Source organism: Sturnus vulgaris, chromosome 4, assembly GCF_052056855.1.
Source record: "Sturnus vulgaris isolate bStuVul1 chromosome 4, bStuVul1.hap1, whole genome shotgun sequence".
In the NCBI taxonomy this organism is placed as follows: Eukaryota; Metazoa; Chordata; class Aves; order Passeriformes; family Sturnidae; genus Sturnus; species Sturnus vulgaris.
The window spans coordinates 74,298,989-74,319,079 of NC_142246.1; the positions used below are offsets into that span (position 1 = coordinate 74,298,989).

The 20,091-nt window shown below is 45.2% G+C and overlaps 1 protein-coding gene across 17 annotated transcripts in view; it reads left to right on the top strand.

Annotated features, from left to right (window-relative positions):
* Positions 1-20,091, top strand: part of RASSF6 (Ras association domain family member 6) — a 71,540-nt gene that overhangs the window by 39,485 nt on the left and 11,964 nt on the right. For 16 of the 17 annotated variants that reach the window (XM_088164363.1, XM_088164368.1, XM_088164372.1 and 13 more), the window contains 9 exons: positions 10,831-10,920; positions 14,929-15,007; positions 15,365-15,516; positions 17,282-17,373; positions 17,812-17,996; positions 18,091-18,192; positions 19,173-19,224; positions 19,760-19,878; positions 19,965-20,062. In XM_088164363.1, coding sequence (XP_088020489.1) covers positions 10,850-10,920; positions 14,929-15,007; positions 15,365-15,516; positions 17,282-17,373; positions 17,812-17,996; positions 18,091-18,192; positions 19,173-19,224; positions 19,760-19,878; positions 19,965-20,062 — 950 coding nt within the window. In that variant the 5' untranslated portion in view covers positions 10,831-10,849. Of the gene's footprint in view, positions 1-6,180; positions 6,308-10,830; positions 10,921-14,928; positions 15,008-15,364; positions 15,517-17,281; positions 17,374-17,811; positions 17,997-18,090; positions 18,193-19,172; positions 19,225-19,759; positions 19,879-19,964; positions 20,063-20,091 lie in introns of those variants that run through there. The other variant, XM_088164362.1, reaches the window with a different exon arrangement.

The window sequence follows — 20,091 nt, forward strand, 5'->3', positions numbered from 1 at the left end:
CGGAATCTTTCACGCCCTTTTCCTGCACTTATTCCCTGTGCAGGAAGATATACCAATATCCCTGAAGATGAACTCCAAGTTTCGCTTCTCCCGGGAATACCGGTGGTTATCCCGGAGCAGAGGAGCATTAGGCGGGTGAGCAGCACCCCCTCGTGTCCGCTCTATCCAGGCTCGGAACACGCTCCTCCCGGGAATACCGATGGTTATACCGGAGCAGCAGAGCATTAGGCGGGTGAGCAGCACCCCCTCGTGTCCGCGCTATCCAGGCTCGGAACACGCTCCTCCCGGGAATACCGATGGTTATCCCGGAGCAGCAGCGCATTAGGCGGGTGAGCAGCACCCCCTCGTGTCCGCGTTTGCTCCCGCAGCCCCGCCGGGTACAGAGAGCCCAGCAGCAGATCCGAAATGTGCCTGCCCGGCTGGCCCTGGTCATGCACGCCGAGTTCACCCCACCCGAGCTCTGCACGTACTTACGTACGAGAAGGTTTTTCTCTCACCCGGGAGCTACCCCTGAGTGCTCGATGCAGTTCATGTTTCCGCAATAACTTACGCATTCATGCCTGAAACTGCATCTATTCCTGCACCTGTTGGAACCTGTGCTCTCTGCACAGACCAGGCCAGCACAACTTCCAGGTAACAATCCTGAAGACACTCTGCAGTTTTTTAGCTGATTGACCATCCTCTTGTTGGAGATGGGCTCTGTCACCCGGCATCCTGTGGTTTCCCGTGTGCTTTTTAAAAGCCAGGACAACATAATCTCAGAGGCTGAATCTGCATTCCCCGTGTGTTCAGATTTTTCACTTGTAAGGACATGTGTACTGGCTAGAATCAAGGTTTTGCCCACGGGGCTGAGAATGACAGTTTCAGACGGATCAAATTCCTAATTAGAAGACACACCCTCCAAACAACTGCACAGGAAAGAATCTTTCCAGAATTTCAGCACCTCCAAAACAGCTATTGACTTGATAATGTTGCCCTACACAGGCACAGGCAGAGCTCGTATCCAAATCAGATAGTGGACTGATATTCCACCATTTTCCATCTGCCCCTCATCTGGATTCATTTTTCCAAAGCACTTCTACACCAGAAAGACATTCAGATGTCCTCAGCAGCCAAATCGAAGTGTAGCCCCCTTAATTCCCATAAAGCCTAGCATAGTTTGGTAAATGTGTGAGCCAAGCACGAAAGAGGGTTTGGTCCTTCCAATTAGAGACTCTATTGTTTCCTCCAATGCTACTGAAATGCCACCGCCTCTGCCCTGGAGGGGACATATAAATTCCACCATAAGCTCTAGGACACTAAGAATTTGGGCCTTGAATATCTGGATGAGAAGAAAAATGTGATCCATACAATCAGACACTTGGGAGAAGGATATGACTGTGATGCAGTAAGTATATAAATGAATTTATCCTCAGTAAAATGTGCTCGACAGCAGAATGCTCCAAGGGGTTATTTAATATTGGAAAAAGGGAAAAGCAGCATTATGGAAGGTCAGGAGCAACACAGAGCAGGCAATTGCAGTGTCTGCAGGGTGATTTCCAGTGGGAAGACTCAGGTGAGGAGGTGAGGAGTGTCTGTGTCAGAGCATGAACTTTTTTAGAGAGGACTCACAATGGTCCCTTCAACACACTCAGGGCAGAAGCTCAGCGAGTCAGCCTGATCTGTTCTGCTTTGCACTTTCTCCTTCCCAGTGCCCTCTGGGCTCATGTTTTCAAGACTAAATTAATAAATAAGTGCAATGGATGCTTCTAGATCATCTGCTTTACTGTCCATATAGATCTCTAATGCACAGATATTACATAGCTCTCTCCTTGAACAATTTTTCTAACGCTTCAGGGCTGTTGCTTGCCAATATTCACTACAGGAACATTTTATAGGTCTCAGCTGTGGCTGGTTTCACAGCTTTGCAGCACTCTGAGGTATCAGTGGAGGGATTTGTGCTCAGCTGCACACAATGCAGAGCTATGTGCCCTGCAGAGCTGGGGCACACGATGTGAGGAATGCCTGCAGTGCACAGGGGCTGCGAGCACAGGAGTGTGGGCTGCTCAGGCACACTGCCACTGCCAGCATTCCCCAGTGCCCACCACCCTCTGATCCCCTGCTGCACAGTCAGAGCTAAAACAAGAGAGAGCTGTTTATCCCTCTTTTATTTCACCAGTTATTACAAATGTGTGGATCACTGACACTTACTTCAGTGTGTTTGGCTGAAGGGACAAACTGTGCTCTTGTCTGTACAGGAGAACTTCGATGTGTAACACTTTTCAAATTGAAAACGCATATTTATACATAACCTAAATGGAAGCATCAGAAAAAACGACAGGTTATTTTGTAAGGATGTCCCAGCTGTAGCAGGTGAGTCTGCCTTTTTAGGAATGGTGGTAACAATTTCAGTTCAGGATTAAAACCTGAATCTTCCCCAGAACTCTAGGAAATGACTGTTCAACTGAGGCGAGTTGTGGACAGCCATTTTTTAAAGAAATAGAAAATAGAAGACAGTCCACGTGATGACTCACCTGCCTTAAGAAAATATATAAGTTATTGTAAACGGGAAAAGGGAGCCAGGGGCTAGAGTTACATGGCCTCAACTGGTCATTTCAGAGGAGTGACTGAACATAAAAGGATCCTGTAAGGCATTGGTGCACATTTGTTGTATGGGGATTGGCTGTTAAAAGTAAGGGAGACGAAGGGTTTTGTATTTTGAAACAGAAAAATCCAGATATACAGCATGACTTAGAGAAAAAAAAAAAATTAAAGGAGAGCAATTATATTTTATGGACTTAAGAAAAATGCACATCTGAAAACCTTGAGTGTGGCCAAACCACAGTTTCTAAGTGCTGTGCAAGGTGGCTGGGTGTGATAAGGTGGTGATTTGACTCCTGGCTGAGCTCTAATGGGAGTGACAAGCTATATTACTGTAGCTCTTTGGGACAGGGCAGTTCCTCTCTGATTCTGCCCTCTGTGATATTCTGTAGCTCCAGGCAGTAAAAATCCCTGTGTGACTCTACGCAGTTCTGTAATATTAAATGGATGACTTCATGGGTGTGGATAAGCAATGACAGCCACGAGGCATGACTAAAGGTGTTCCAGATACTTAGGTTAGACCTGCCCATCCAGAAGTGGCTCATGGGGATAATAACAGTGAGACTTGCATGCTGCTTTCCATGGAGGCAAAGGTCAGTGTTTGGTGAATTCCAATTCTTGGTGTGACATTGAAAACCGTAGCCTTTAGTACGTGTGCTGCTGCCAACTCCAGCTCTGCTTCTTTTCTATTCTTTAAAAACTTGTGGCCCTCAAATCCATCAAATGGTGTGTGTGAGAGATTATGGGCTGTGACAGTGCACAAGCCTTTGTGTGCACTGTGTGTTTCATTATCTGAGCTGGTATCTGTTGCTCAGTTTCTGGTTTCCTTGCTTATCAATTGTGCCTCCAGAACATGTCCCGGCACACAAGTATTGCTGTTGGCACTTGGGTGTGATGACAGAAAATAATCTTGCTAAGGAGTGGGAGGCCCTCTTCAGCCTAAATTCAGGTTTTAATTTCTTGATTTGTTCCTATGATCATGCCACCCCTCAAGTAGCATTTGTAAGGAGAATGAAAGAATTGATCGCTTGTTTTTAAATTTAAATACAGGTCTTTTCAGATGAGGGTCTCTTTTTTCATCAGAGTAGCTAGCTCAGAAAATCCTGAAAGCATTCTCTGTGTTTGAAGTTGATGAGTTGTCTAGAAATAGGTGTTTGCAAACAGGATTAGGGATTTTCCTTCTTACCACGAAACAAAGGAATATCTTGTGTTTATCAGAGTCCTTCAAATGAAGTGCAGCACGTGTGTGTGATGCTGCCATGGCAGCCTGCTTATTGTGATTGTCTACAACAAAAATAGAACAGGAATCTCTGTTTTTCCCATTAGGGGTTCTCTCCTATCTTTAGCAGTGTGTTTGTTAATGATTTGAGGCCAAGTTATGAAGTAGCTTAACTCCAACTTCCAATTACTTATTAACTTAAAATTACTCAATTATTAATCATTCAAGAAGCAGAAGTGTAATACAGTCTGTAAAGACTCCAGGATCATCACATTCCCTGCCTGTTCTAAAGAAATTATCATTACCCTTTCACTCAAGAGGTGAAATAGTATTACCAAGTTATGACTTGCTCATAGATTTCCAGGGCATGCAAACTATGCTGATTATGAAAGATGAAAAAATAATTGTTTCTGTGCATTGATTATTTAATTTCTATGAAAGGGATCAAAGCCTTGTGTTCCTTGGAGTTGACAGTAAAGCAGTTCCTGTTCAGTGGCCCTGAAGACCTTTTTCCCCTCCCCATACCTGTTCCCAGCCTGCACTGACCAGTCCTTCCCAAGTACTCACCAGGCAATTTTGTGTGACTCAGATGAGGTCAAAACTTGTCGGTTGGTAGGAAGAGTTCAAGGGTGAGAGAGAAAACTAGAAACAAACCAGAGCCACATTGCCCAGGCCAAGGTAAGGACCAACACACCTGGTTTTACTGCAAATGGGAACTGTAGTTTTTTATTACAATTAGAGGTTTCATTGCTTTGTTATATTCATTTCTTACTGAGACATCTTTACTTTAAGAATTGAATTTTCAAAACTTGGTTATAAACTTAAAAAAAATTGAAAAAACAAACAAAAAAACCCCCAGCTATCCCTAGAAGCTTGAGGTTTTGTTTGCTTTTTAAGTTGAAAAGTTCGGTATCAGAATGAAGCCTGATTTGTCCTTGGCAGAGGGTGGGTAACATCACATTTGCTGTTCTAAGCCACTACTATGGTCTTCAGTCATAAAAACTCTCGGGTACCTCTGGTGCCCAACAGTTTCACGGTATGAGTGTCCAGCAGGCTGGCAGACTTGTCAAAAACAGATATTTGACATTATCTTGGGTTAGAGAGTTGAAGGGATAAGGCTGCTATTGCTCTCTGCTCCAGCTCTCTGATCCCAGAGCATCAGGCAGTGTGCTCAAGTATCTGAAGCTAGGACAGGAAAAATCAACCCTCTGGTTTTACAGCAATTGGGAGGCTGTGTGGATTTGTGCTAACTTGTCCCAGTTGAGATGGAGCAGCTCCAGAGACTGAGCTTGGCATGAAGCTCCAAGCCCCAGCACAGAGCTTCTATGCTGTTGTGAACAGAGTAAAAAAAAGCTTGCATGTTGTTTCCCTCCCGTTTTGAGTGATTCTCAATGTTGTAAATACCAGTTAAATCCTTGTGTCAATATTTTCAAGGTGCAAAGCCAGAAACTGAAACATAAACTTTAATCCCAAGTACCAGGCTTACTGTGGTGTGTGCTGGGCAGTGTGTCCGTCTCTGGAGAGAAGTATACCACAGGATAGGACGTGATCAGGAATGAAATATTTGAGTATTTGAGTCTGTTCTGCCTCTCCCTAACATCACATCATATAAAGCAAAAGTTACTTGATATAAATCGGAGCAGTAAAACGAGTGTGAAGGCAAAATCAGGTTTGTGTTTTTCATGCTCTTCTCTGCAGCCCAATAACTTCTTGTTTCGGGATTGATCTGGTGAATGAATTGTTTGCTGGAAACAGATGGGCAAACAGTAGGAACTGGGAAGGTGTGTCTTGGTTCAATTCATTTTTCTGGCTTAAGCATCTGCTTATGCAATTTATTGCTGAGCAATTAAAGTAGGAGGCAATGCTTGCCTTCTTACAGATGCAGCTCTTGCCCAGTAATATTCGTAAGTTATTTATACAGTTCGGCAAAAATAGCAGTGTGGGGTTAAGGGCTCAACCTGTGCTGTCACGATTTGTCATCATGTTCTAAATCGGTATATCTACACGGGGCATGACCTGATGGACTGTACCAGTTATTCCCCCAAACACTGAAGATGGGTATCTGAGGGTATCTGGGGGAAAGCACACTTTATCCAGTGGATTAGAAAATAGACGAGGTTAAAGCCTAACAAGTGCTTTGGGCTCAGGATGTTTCACCAGATGATTCCAAGGAGCCGGCAGGTTGCCTCCCCTTGGAAAGTTAGTGATTAAAGTGTTAACCGGAGCCTCCTGGAGGTGGAACCTGTGGCTAAGGGCGGGCTTCTGTCAGCGCTTGGAGAGAGGAAAGTGGTAGGTAAATATTCCCGACGTGCACCGAGGTGCGGGGAGTGTCCTGGGCTTCCAGCATTCCCAGTTTGTTAAGCAAAATAGTAATTCCCAGCTCGGAGGGTCCCCTGCAGCGGCAGAGGTAGCTGTCCTCCAGGGCCATGCTGCCATGCCTCTTGCAGGGCTCGGGGGAAGGTACGTGAGACTCCTCCCGTGCTGCTCCCGCTCGGATCGCACGGCCAGGTAAGCGCGGAGCGCGGCTGGAGCTGCTCTGCTCGCTCCGTGAGCTGCGCTGTCGGGGGAGACCAGGTCCGCAGCCAGCCGGAACTCCAGCCGCACTCCTCGGGGGTCATTTGGGAGGGCAGGACAAACGCCCGCTCGGAAATGCTGGGCGCAAGTTGCTCACGGCGTGTGGCAGCGCGCAGAGGCTGCGGCGGGCGCCTAACAGGGAGCGCTGCCCTTCGCTCCGTGCGCCCGTGCTTTGGAAGGGACGTGCGTGACCTTGTGCGCTCTTTTCGGCGGCTGGAAACGGCCTGTGCCGGCCGGCTGCCAGCAGAAAGTAACTTCTCCTGCTCAAACGGGGGAGCATCGCGTTGGAAAGTGAAGTGTGCGAGCCCCTCTCTAGCAGTGCCTGCGGGGAGGGAGCGTGTGCGACTCCTGCGTTGTGCCTGGCCAAGTTAAGGGGCCGTATTCTCATAAACCGGCTTACTGCTGTTTTTGTCAAATCCCATTCCGAGCCTGCCCGAGCAGAGGGCTTATGCTGTGATTTGTACTCAAAGGAGTGCTCCTAATGCTCTGTACTGAACAGCTAATTATTAAAATAAGGTGTGAAGAACTCGAAAAGCCCGAGAAAAAAACAAAGCCCTTTTTTTAAGTGGGGAAAACACAGTTGTTCAGAGTAAGTACTTGGTTTTAATTATCACCTTTTTCTTCGGTGGTAGGGACATTTAACGTAAACAAAAAGAATTTAAAAAGGAAATATGAAGTTCCATAACTAGAGTTTGTTCTCTATTACTTATTGTAATATTTGATATATAGAATTACTTATAGTAGTCTTTGTAATATACAATATTTGTAATATCGTACTTATTTGTACTCTTATTAAATAGGATTGTTCTCTATTATTATTGTTCTCTATTATCTAGAGCTATTATTCTGCTGATACTGAGTTTATCTATCTGAACAAATCTTAAATTCATCTTTATAGAAACCAATCATCATTGAAAAATTTGCTAAATATCAGACACTTGCGAGTTTAGAAGATGCAGCTGGATATGGTGTTGTGCCTATGGTGCAAAGCTTTGAGCTGTACAAATTATTCCATGTGTGTAGTTGATAGCTGAATTAACAGACAGCTGAGCCTTGTGGTTTCCATAAAAGAAATAGAAGAGGTTCACCCTATCCCGACTTCCTGAGGGTTTGGAAGAGCTTTAGGAAGCACTGGGTCAAAACACCTAGGGATCTTGACTGAGATTTGGAGTTTTAGGTTTTCTAGCACTGGCAAAGGCTCTGTGTAGCACACTGCACTCTGCAGACCCTGGCTTAATATATGGATGCACCAGAAAGCACATGGAGGCTGTTACACAAATTGAGGTGCTGCCTTGCTGCTCCTGCTTGGCTCAGTTCTGGATCCCGGGTGTCCCTCTCCTTCCAGTCCTCCTCTGCAGCTGCCTTTTTTTATCCTTGTCTAAAAGTCTGTGTAGCCATTTGCTCTGAACTTTTGCTTTGTCATTCCTGCACTCTACTGTCCCTGGTCTGTCCCCTTAAGTAAATGACTTAAATATCACTGTACTGAATAAAAGGGAGCAGGTCCTCTTGTCTGCCTCTGCACCGACGCTTGGACTTTTTCTTTGGGAAAAAAGCGCCACATTTCAGGTCAGAAATGAATCTTACAGATAAGTACAGCTCAGTACCGTTGTGAGATTTGTCTTGTGCCCTGATGTGTCAGTGCTCTTGCAGCTTTGGAATGTGCACTGGTCTGTCTTCCCTTTGCTTTTCCTGGGCTCCTCCAATAGTTGCAGTCCTCCTCTAGAGATGCTCAGTTTGCAGCTGGCCCAGTTTTAATTTCCTCCTGACTTTCCCTTGGCTTTCCTTTCTTTCCTTCACTACGTATTTCAGGCTTCAGTCAGTCTTCCTTCAAGCATTAGATTTCTACTTGGTTAAGTCTCAGGCCAGCAGTTTAGTCGAGCCAGGATCCCACTTTCCAGGTGTAACTTATCTGAGGAAATTCTGCCCTTCTAATCTACTTTAACATGATGGTAAAGACACCTGTGTGATACAAAGTAAGTCAGGAGTTGCCTTCGAATGAATGACACAGGCAGACGTGGTTAGAGTGGCAGGAAAATTAGCATGGTTTAGTTCAAATCAAAGGGAGCAATGGAAAAGGAATTTCACTTCTGTTTGCTTCCTCAAAAGGACTACAGGGAAGTGACATGGAAAGCAGCAAGATAGCAGGAGGTGATGGAAAGTCTAACAGCTTTGTGGATTTAGGGAGCGCCAGTGCAAATATCCTGACATCTGTTGTGTCAGGTACTGGCACTGGGAAGTCACTGCGTGCTGGCAACCCCCAGGTTCAGGGCTTGGCTAAAAATAAGTGCTGTGAGAGGTGTGCAGCCAGAATGTGCCCATGAGAGGGGTCCAGGGAGAAGAGGCTCATCTCTGGAGTGAGCTGGTGGTGTGGAAGTGTTCGGTACGAGGCTGATAAGCACAGCAGGTCACATAGCTGAGGAAAACAGTGAGCGTTGTGCTTCTCTGCCAGCCATAGGAGAGAAGGCTTTGTCCTGGACAGTAGGGCTGTGAGGGAGAGAAAGAGAAAGAGAAAGGCATTGGTGAAGAATTATCCCCATCACCACCCATCCTCCCAGTTAGGTTTATTTTCAGGATTTTAATGGCACCCGGCTGATGAAAATCTGTTCAAGGTGTTTAAGGAAATAATTTACTAGGAGCCATCCACTGCATAGCAAGACACAGTGCTCATCCCTTTTTTGTGTGTGTAAAGGTCACTTCTCTCCATGTGCAGAGATCAGCTTTTTCTTTCAGATGAATCATTTTAAGGCCAAATACTGTAGAAAAGAGTGCAACCACAAGCAGTGAAGCGGTGCTGGAGCTTGCCAGTGTTGCTGCTCTACAGTTAATAGAGGTGACTCGGCTCTTAACATGTTGTTTCCTGACAGGTGGGAGGAAGCTGAAGTGTATGTTCAGTTATTCAGGTGCCAAAGCATATAAACCCTCCTGCATCTTGTAAAAGTGGCTTGAAATTACACTGACACAGGCAGCTGCTTCACTTAGAGGTCTTAAGTAAATCACATGAAATCAGATTTCAAGGTGTGTCCGGTGGTTACTGAAGTAATTTCAAAGGGAAAACCCAAGCAGTGGTATACAGCAGTGTCTTCTCGCACACACAAACTCGGGTGTGTACAGAAGTCCCTGGGCTTGTTTAGCTCTCAGGTATGTTTTTGTCTTGATGGATGTCACTCAAAGGACAAAGGGAGTGCTGCTCCTTTCGGTGAGCTACTGACAGAGCACTGCCAGAGACATCAGCTGCTCAGGTAAAGCTCGTTTTGGTAGTGCACTCTGGTTTTAGGGATTATGAAACAACTTCCTGTGTTTTTTCTAGGGTGAAGATCATGGTGTTTTTATTCAGAATTTCTCATTTGTCCACATACGTTGTTTTTTAGAAGATATTTATCTATGATTATGGAAAAAAAGCAGCTCAGTAGTGCAGTACGCAGAATTGAGGTGTTTACTCTTTGCCCAGCCATGATTTGTTCAAGGTTGAATGTTCCCTGAATCAGTTTTTGGAAGGCTGCTTGTCACTAAGACTAGAGACAATCAACTACTTTGCAGATATCTTTAACCAGGCCCTGTCCAGTGCAGTCTGAAATCAGATTCAATTCAATCCCCTGGCATAAGGCACAACGGACACTGAGTGCTGTGAGCCAAACTCCTTTGTCATTATGCCCAAATAAGAGAAATGGAAGTGGAATCATCAGCTTCCAGTGCAGTCTTTGGAGGTGTTACTGCTTTCCATGGGATTCTTTGAGGGCTTTTCCCCCTCCCATGTGTGATGCCACTTGTTCAGTTAACTCCTCAGTCTTCCTTTTATTGTAGTACCTGAGGGTGAAGGAAAGAGCCTAGACTCCATAATTAAGCTTATTGAGGAATGCATTGTTGAAGTCTCATGGGTCTGGCTCGTTGCCTGCATAAGATGCTCAAATCCCCATGTGGAAATCTGTAAATGGTATTGCTACCTCCCTGAAATTACTGTCTTGTTCTGTCTTTGCTATTCCACTTGATTTCTTGGTGTGCTGCAGGACTGTGCTGATCATCATGACTCCTTCCCATGCCTGGTTTTAGGAATCTGGATGTTTTCCAGGTGTTTTGGTGACCCTGGGTAATGCTCTATCCATAGTGGACACACGGATCCTGACCAGTACACGGGCTGCTGTCTCAGACTGCTAACAACTCGAGCATAATCCTGGAGTCAAAGTAGTCCTAAAACTGCTTGAGAAATTCCTGGTAGATGTAGTACTTGGGATTTAAGGTACTATTATATACTTGATGGGAATGGCTTATGGCTTTCTTTGTGAGGAGTGGGAAATACTTGGGTATTAAGGCCAAGTATGAAGTAGTCAAAATATAGTGCAGTGAGCCCTCAGCTTGAGTGTCCTGTTTCACTTGGCCAAATAAGCTTTGTGCTTGATTACTATTCCATCTTTTGTAGTAGCAGTAGTGAATGTATTTGCTTTATTTGACCTTTTTCTTAGATTCACCTCTTCTGAGTAAATGAAGAAAGTGAGTATGAAGGCACAGCATCTGCCTTCTGTTTTCATCAATGAAGACAAGTTCGTAACCAGGTAAATTATTAAAACTCTGAATATTTTATGACTTCTTTCTCTCAAGTTATTCCACATTTATTCCTTGATAAGGGATCCTATAGAGAGCTGAGCCTGTAGCAATCCCTACCACTTAGTTTTACCTGTCTACAGAACAGAGTCGGCCTTTACAAGAACAGAGCGTTAAACCTTTGGAATCTGTGGGTTTTGTTCTTTAAGGAGAACAGCCCTTCTAGAGGATTCTGAAATAAAATTGCAAGTTGGGGAAGACGACCCTCCTGTCTTGGAAATCTGTTGGAATTGACCAGAAGTTCCAGAGCTGAGCTCTGCTTGTCTGCAGCTTGGGATTTGGCAGCCCTGGATTGCAGGGTATCTGTACAGAAAGACTTTTGGGCTGCTAGCTCACTGCTGTGGTCAGAGGAAGTCTCTCTTTCACCTTCTTGTAAGAAAAGCTTGGAATTGCAGTCTAACTGTCATTTGTGGGATGCTTTTCCATTGTTCAGTCTCCTTGGGAGGAATTTTTCCTACTGCTGGCCCGAACTCTGAGCCACTTGGCATTTAGCTCCGTCCTCTTTGTTATGGGGTTGTTTCTCCCCAGTTGACAAGAGCACAGGAGCTGGAAGAAGGGTCTCCATTTCCCTCCCACTTGGTCTTCCCATGGGATAGAAACTAACTGTAGACTCAGCCAGGGATGGGGTCTGCAATGCAATTTATCGTGCTGCAGTAGAGATTTGTTCCTGAATCCTGATAATTTGCTATGTGGCCTGAGCAATGCTGTTTTCTCCCTTTTCAAGGAAGGGTGTCAGGGCTTTGCCCAGAGCACACAGGCATCAGATGCATCACTCCCTTTCTCTTCAAGAGTTGTTCCCTTTATACTGCTGCTAATTTGGGATGCAGTGCTTTTGTGTCAGAGGTAATTAATGTGTGTGAACTTGGCATGCAAAGCGTTTGGAAATGTGCCAGGCAAACCGGTGTCTCTGGGGCTTTATTCCCCTATATACTTGCCTGTTCATGTGATGAAGTGTGCATCCCAGGTGAGACCTTTCTGCTTGACAGCGATGGTTTAAACTTTCTTTGCTTTGCATAAAAGGAAATAAGTGTTTCAAGAACCACTGACATTCCATATACACTCAGGCTTGCTTCCAATGCAATTTCCAGACTGTTATCCCTCATCTGTACCTTGAATCTGCTGTTGCACTGCTTCTCTTCCAGTTCTATCCTGTGAATCTTGCTGATGGGGCAAGCTTGCTGTTTGGGGATTGCACAATGGCTGGATCAAAAAGCTGACCAAAGCTTGTGGGATGATTTGGCTGGCGGAACTGCTGCGTCTCCAGCATAACTGCCATAAATATTCACAGACCGCGTGTAGGGCTTGGGCAGGGGAGGGCACAGGTGAGCTGTCCTGGGTTAGTGTTTCCAGAGAGCAGCCTGGACTCTGTTGTGGTTTATCCCCGGGGCACCCGATCTTGCAGCTCCTTTGTATCCTGCTTTTGCTGCTGAAGAAAGTGGTGAATCTGCAGTGCACGTTATGTTTTTGGGGCGAGTTGTTCTGCCAGTTACTTGGCTTTGGCTTCTGTTAATGGCTTTGTTTGGCTGTTGTCACAAAGCTGCTCGCAACACAACAGCTGCTGATTTTCCAGATGCCAAACTCAGCAGAGATGGCATCTGTCTCTAGGTTAGGGCAGTAGGAAGATGTGTTACAGTAAGACTACTCCTGGAACTAGACTGGTGCACATATTCCCTTCTGGGGCAAAGAGAAGGAAAGTGTGTTTTTTTCTGTTATGTTTCTACTTCGCAAGGACAAACAAGCCAGAGTGAGCTGCTGTTAATCTCTCCCTCAGGGCTTTTCTAATTGCTTGTGTGGTTTGTCACTGTTGGTTGCACTATTGCAAGGCTGAAACCTGGAAGATTTACTTAATGCAAACTTCTGAGGAAGGTAATGGCAAGTTTTTCTAGACGAGGCAAGAAGCTGTGCAAAAATCTTGAGAGCTTGCTCTGAGAAGCAGAATCTGCTTCTGAGATGACCCTTAGCAGACCACTTACTGCTGTTAGGCTGTGATTTTATTTGCCTTTGCAGTCAACATGGACTAAGAGTAATAGGTGGGCCTCAGAGTCTGACCCAAGTCCTTCTGTATTTCTGGTACATCTTCAGGGAGCTCACCTTCCTCACTTCCTACTTGGAAAAAACTTGTGAAGTAACAGCTGTCAATAAAATGATTGCCAAATGAAGTACAAAGAGACTTGAGCTTGAAGCACCTCTTGAGAAGGATCAGCAGGTCTGTCACAACATCTGTCAGGCAGAGCTGCCTATCTCCTACTTGCCTGTTAATCCTCAATTGCATCTGGATCTTGGCCGTGTACGAGGCCAAGACGTGCTTAATCTTGCTTACCTGTAGCCAGCGTGATCAGAACTGGGCTTGTACCTGATTCATACCCAAATCTATTTCCGTTCCTTTTTGGTGGCATCACCTGAATGCAGTCCCTCACAGCTCAGGAGACACAAAGAACCTGTAATGAGCTATTTTAAACCAATGCCAAGAAGGGGCTTTGCCACCAGTATGCTGAGGATTTAAGACCTAAGTCGGTTGAAGTAAATTTTGAAACTCCTTGTTTAGAATCCAGTTGATAAAGCTAGTTAAAAATATTTTTGTGTGTGGAATTGCAGTAAGGTAAAGTAAATAATTTACATCCACAGAATTAGCAGGGAATGCAATGAACCTTGAGTTTAGTGGTGCAGCCCTTATCCTAATGTTACCTGCTAGGTAAAAACCCAGTCTTTCCCCTTCTGACCCTGGGAAAAAGCTCTCTAAAGCAACAGGACACTGTCCTGTTTATGAAGTGGAGAGGGGAAGGATAGGTGTGCCAGGGAAAGCTTTCCATGTTGATGCTTTGCAGGGCTCTCTGCCCCAAGCCCAGCCTGGACATGCTGCCTGCCCTGCTGGCTGTCCCTGGTTTCTCTCTGGTGTGTGGGCAGCTGGGCCCAGGGGAAGGCCACGTTCCTGGGGCTTGTCCCCAAGTTGGGCTGTCAGTTCCTCTGGGGTGCTTCTTTATTTAAAATCGGTGGAGGGGTTGTAATAGTGTTTCTGATGGTAGCTGAGCATCTTCAGCAGCTCTCTGAGGAACGTGTGGTGCAGAGTTTGCAGGTGCTGTGTGTTCCATCTGTGAGCCTGCTGTTCCAACAGCTCACACAAACGTGGAATTAACAGGCACTATTTGGAAACAGACTTGGTGTCCTCACACATCCCTGCGAGGCAGGACACGAAACCATTGTAAGTGTTAGTCCAAAAGGAAGAATTTGTACACTTCTTCCATGCCGTTGTTCCCCATGGTTAACCACCTCTGCTGGTGGGAATTGCTTGCTTGAATTAGTGTCTGATTCATCTTTAAACGGTGTGGGGAAGAGTGTTTCATTCTCGATGGCCTTGAAATGCATTTCAATTAATTCTGTCGTTGTTCAGCCCTCCATAGCCTGAGCTGCAGCTGGCTTTTTGTCTCCATGGCTCCTTGCTTGTTGGCAGAGGTTCTCCTCATCTCCTTCCTTTCTCCTCTCAGCAAAGACGTGGTGCAAAGCTGTTTTGTTTCAAGCAGAGGGAAATAGAAATGTTAGGCATCCTGTAAGGTGCTTGGAGATTAGAAAAGTATCCGAAGCAGTATTAAAGCTGAATGGAAGCCATCATGCAGGGAAAACCTAGTTAAAGTAACTGCAACATTGGTGCATGACGATGTTGTTCTGTTTGCTTCTTCCTCATGACTGCTACAGAGGTGCAAAGTACGAGAGCTCTCCTGGGGCACTGTTATTAAGGTCATGTGGGACTGACTAATTAATTTCCTCTGGGTCTTTAAAGAAGCAACTTATGAACAACCCAGTAACTTGACAAAACTTTACTCTCAGAAAATGAGGTATGGATCATTTACAAGCCTCTACAAGGATGCAGTGGGTAGCACAGTTACGGAGTGTTACCCTGCCACATACCACCTGCATTTTACACAGATGTTAAAAATATTTTTTCATTGTAATCTTTTTTCTAGAGAGCAGCTCAGTTCTCTTCTGAAGAATTACAACTCTTACTATTCAGATCAAGAGAATCTGCAACTGACATATAGTCAGGTAAGGATGTAGGGATGAGAAACTCCACTAATCTAGACATCACAAATTAGTGCTCTCTTCTCCTCATAGCACTGGACTCCAGCACTTGCTGTGGTGTTTTTATTGCATGACATGTTCCATCTAATAGAATAAACCAGAACTGATTTCCTAAACGGATCAGGTCAGCCTGCAGCTTTGGCTGTTTTGGAAATTGCTCAAACTGAGGTTACATGTTCTCCAAGTAATCTGTTCCAGGGCTGTGCCAGCCTCAGCGATTTCATTGTATTCCTCTTAGTTTGAGGGGAGATAGGTTATTATGAGTTGATTATTTTTACTCTGTTATTATGCACCACTAACTGTTTCACTGTTTTTCTCCAGCGAGAAGGAAGCACACCATTCATTGAAGGAATCCTCTCAATATTCTGGGGAGTGCGACATCCGATCCGATTAAAAATTCAGGATGAGAAGCAGATACCTTCTTTTGTGACCCTGAAGTCAACAGAGAATGTGGATTTTTTCCCTAGTAAAAGGTAAAATATGAACTTCCATCAGGAGGCCAGCATTGCAAGTTACCTCATGTTGTGGCTGCACTGGATATCCCAGGCTGCCCAAAGGCCGTGGTGCTTGCTGGACAGCAGAGCCTTTCAACAGCCTCTGCTGAGCAGAAAGGTTTGTGTTTGTAGCATCTGTGTTTGGCCCTCAGGCTGAGGAGCTGGAGGAGGCTGCTCTTTTTCATGGGAACTGACTATTCCTATACAATGAGTGGGAAATTGATATATAGAAAAATATGGGAAAATACCTAAACCAACCCCACGTGTTTGCATGTGCACCTGACACTGATAGCCCTTGAAAGCTCTCGTGTTGGTGCACACAGTAGAGCATGAAGCCAAAATCTGGCAGGCGAGTGCTGAGGGATTGTCTGTGCCAGCTTACATTCCCAGGTGTGTGAGGTCTGGAACCATCGCTGCACAGGTGAAGTTCAAGTCAAAGAATGAATACTGGCTTTGTCTGTGCAAAATTTAGTGTAAAAACGCCTAAAATGCCCACAGACAAGCTGTTCCAGCTGCTGCCAATGACATTTCATATCCCAGTGTGTTGTGCTCAGCTGATATAGGTACTCAGTGTACTTTTGCTTTGTTTTGAACATTCTTTTTCCAGCCTTGGTTGTGAATTCGATGAGCTGAATCAGAGTCTTGTAGTACAGGGGCAGAGCCAATGTTCACCCTGCATGACTCCCTGATAAATTGTGTATTGCAGAGTTTATTTTTCTAACTGCTTATTGTCTTGGATTGCATGTGGGACATGTTGGAACTGGGGATTTAAATCTGCCACCTTGGCAGTCTTCTTCCCATCTCTGGCTGTTGAAATTCAGGGATGAATTTTGACAGGAGTAACTAGGAAAGAACCTGAGTTTTAGGCAAATCTGGCTCTCGGTTTACCTTGACCAGGTGTGGGGTGTGCGTGGCCTGCAAGGCAGTTCTTAAAAAGCTTCTGACTGGTGGAAATCTATATCCCAAAGTAAACATTAACTCATGATCCCAAAAACGTGGGGCTGCCCTGACATGCTTTAAGGTATGCAGAGCAGCTTGGCTGTCTGATCTTAAATGAACTTGGTAAATGTGTGGAATCCAACCAAGATCTTGTTTGGCATGTAAATTGGGGGTAGCTGAATATTGTTTGGAATATATATATATATATTTATAAAGGTATATATACACATTAAATTAATTTTTAGTATTGCACTACAAATTGGTTTATTCTCAGTCAGAGCAGTAACTGGCTGAAGACCTTATGCTGAAGAGTTTAGGCAGTGATTTATGGAAGTGTTGACATGAATATAGTTTTTCTGACAGGCTGGATGGAACTTCCTGCTCTCATACACAGCTGGTTTGGACAGCACAGGGAGCTGTGTGTAATCTAACCTGTGTAACAGACCAGTGTTCTGTAACTATTAAACAACAATATATGTGTTTTGTGTGCCTGCCTGGTAGTCTGAGTGTGATTAATCCAGGGTTTGTTGCTGTAAAACAGATCAGGAATTACTGCAAGTTACATTTATGTTATGTCCTGGTTGATGTTCAACAGGTTCTAAATTGGATGTGTTACATTTGGGATCCCTGATCATACCGTATTTTAATATCTGATTTCATTATGACTTAAACTAAAATTACTGTGCTGAAGTCTGTAAGTTGAGCAAGGATAGAAATGTATTACATGAACCCTGGCCACAGGATAAACTGAAATTGCTGGGTTCATGAGGAGCAGTCAATGATAACTACATGTTTGGTCTTTCAGGGGAATGACTCGCTGGGGAGAGTTTGATGACCTCCATCACATTAGCGGGGATACACTGAAGTCTACTGAGGAACAGCCAGACGTTGAGCAAAGTCAGTGCTCTCATGCTAACCAAAAATTCTGTGTTCTGTGACAGTGCAAAAGGAATTTCAAGCATCAGGCCTTCCCTGCCAGCAAAGGGAAATCTCTCTGCTCTGTGTAGCATGTACTGCAAGCTGGGGAAACACCCACCTAGGGCTCATTAGGGCCAACAGTGCTGTGCAGGTGACTTGGTGAACAGCCAGTGGGAATGAGCTTTTATCCCAGAAATCATTGCCCAGGGAGCACAACAGCAAACTGCAACCACTGCAGTCAGCCTGTTCTTCTTCATCATATGCCTATGCCTTGTTCCTTTCCTGCTCTACCTTCTCTCCTAAAAAAAAATAATAAATAGTAAATAAACCCCTTCACCGAGAGCCTCCATCCTCTGGGGGTGCTGGCAGGGAGCTGTGTGAGCAGCTGCACACGACGTGTGCTTTTACTCTGTGCAGGCTATCCATGCTATGAAAGTCTCACGCTGAAATCCAGGAGGGAGCAGGAGCTCGACTGTGCCACCCTGCCCCGGACCAGCAGCGGTGCCGCGGCCGTGCGCAAGAGGACCAAGCTCCCCACCATAGCCAGGACACAAGTAGCAACTCACAGGTTCTCAATCAATGGCCACTTCTACAACCACGAGGTAGGACATTTTAGGCTTGGCTCTGTCGCCGGAGGGACAGGGAACCCTGTCCAGTGAGTTTTGCCTTAGCTCACACCACGACTGTTCTTCCCAGACATCAATTTTCACTCCGGCTTTTGGATCGGAAACCAAAATAAGAATCAACAGCCAGATGAGAACCAGACAAGTGATAGAACAGTTGCTTCGTAAGTTTAAGGTAGGTCTGCTGGCAGGAGGAAGCGTGGCCGTGCTCTGGAAACGTTCATTCCGATGCGCGCTCCAGCACTGCGGGAAAGATGGGGAATAACTGGGCGGCGATAATGCATGGAGCAGAGTGTAAAGAAAACCCTACGTGGGCAATTTCAAGTGCACGGGTTGGGTTTATTTTACCAATGTTTCATGGCTCTCAGAGGCCAGAAGGGCGTGTGCTGCGGTCGGAGACCTGCCGGGCCCCTGCTCTGCGCTGCCGGCGCTCCGGGGGCAGGCAGGGGCTGCGCCTCGCCCGTGGCGGTGCTGCCCTCCCGTGGGACCATCTCCCACCGACAACATTGTACGTGGTCAGAAGTAGTTTTGCCCTTACTGCTGCATGTTTCTCAAATACCTTGATTTTGCATGGCTGCTTAATGTTTAATTTATATTTCAATGGTCTTGAACTTCCCATTTAAATTGTCTCGAAACTTCGCTATTGCAGAATTACTTCATGTGACTAGTAAGACTTGGGAGTGTCTTGGAAGGAAAACTTAACTTCTAGGAGTAAAAAGGAAGGGAATTACAGAGCAGAGTGTAAAGTTGTAGGGAATAAATTGCAAACAAAGTGTTCCAGAGCTCTGCTGTTCTCTGCATGTGGCTGTCAGGCACAGCAACACAAACAGCAGACCTAGATGATGGGAGAAATGAGCTCTATGAAGTAGTTAAGGATGCTGCAAGGAAATCAGGCAGGAAAGATCTGAGGGTTACAGTGTGTTACTGATTTGGGCAGCATGGCAGCACAAGGGTTAGGGCTGGCACAGGGACAGTGAACATGGCAGTACAGCTTTCTGTCTTATCCAGATCCAGCATCTTTTAACTTTTCTACAGACAGGATCCCTGTGTCAGACTTTGATCCAAAACTCTGAGCTGAGACACGGGGAAAATGTGCTGAGAGGGAAGTGCTGGGAAGATCTGTGATTCTAATGGATTTTTTTTTTTTTTTCACAGATAGAAAACAGCCCCCATGAATTTGCACTTTATGTTATCCATGCATCTGGAGGTAAGCCAGCCACTGCTGTCTGACCACTTAATCTCTAATCATTCTGTGTGTGTGTGTGTATCTGTGTATATGGAATGTGTCCCTCGGAGTAACAGGACTCATCCCAGGCCTCTGTTTTGTTTGTGCACTGTGTGTGTGGTGTGGCATTTTGCCTTTTCAGGGACCCTTCAGAGATATCTCCTCTGGAGAGGAAAAGCTGAATAATAGTACTGTGGGTCCTTTCAGCTGACAGTTTTGGATTGCATGTGCTGAGTTCCAAGTACTCATTGTTCAGTGGAAAAAGTTTACTTCCATAGCAGTTTACTCTTACTTTCTCAGGAAAAGGGAGATTTGATCTTTATTAATGGGAACACCTCAGAGACTAGGAGGGAACTGAGGAGAAGGTACTTTAAATGACACAATATTAGGGACCTTAAGGTATCTGGTAATTGCACTTGAGTAAGTATGGGATCTGTGTCAGGAAAAAAGGCTCAGGACTGCAGGTGGTAGACAGAGCTCATGTTCCGTGTCCTGTGACATTTCTTATAAATTCCAGAAAAGAAGCAGTTGAGGAGTGGAGATATTCCCTTGCTGCACAGACTGCTGCAGGGGCCCTCTGAGAGGATTGCCAAGTTCTTTCTCATGGATGGGGACGTGGAAGAGATCAGCAGTGATGTATGTATATCCTCACTTCTTAGAGTTCATGGAATTTTTCTCCATGACCACAGTTGGTAGTGCCTTTCTTGTCTTCTCTTTGTTAGGTTGCTCAGTACATTTCATTTCATCTTCCCTTTTTGGAGTCGATTCTGCACAGAATAAATGAAGAGGAGAAGCAGGAGATTCAACAGACAAAGTCAAGGTAAACAGACACTAAATGAGGTGGCACAG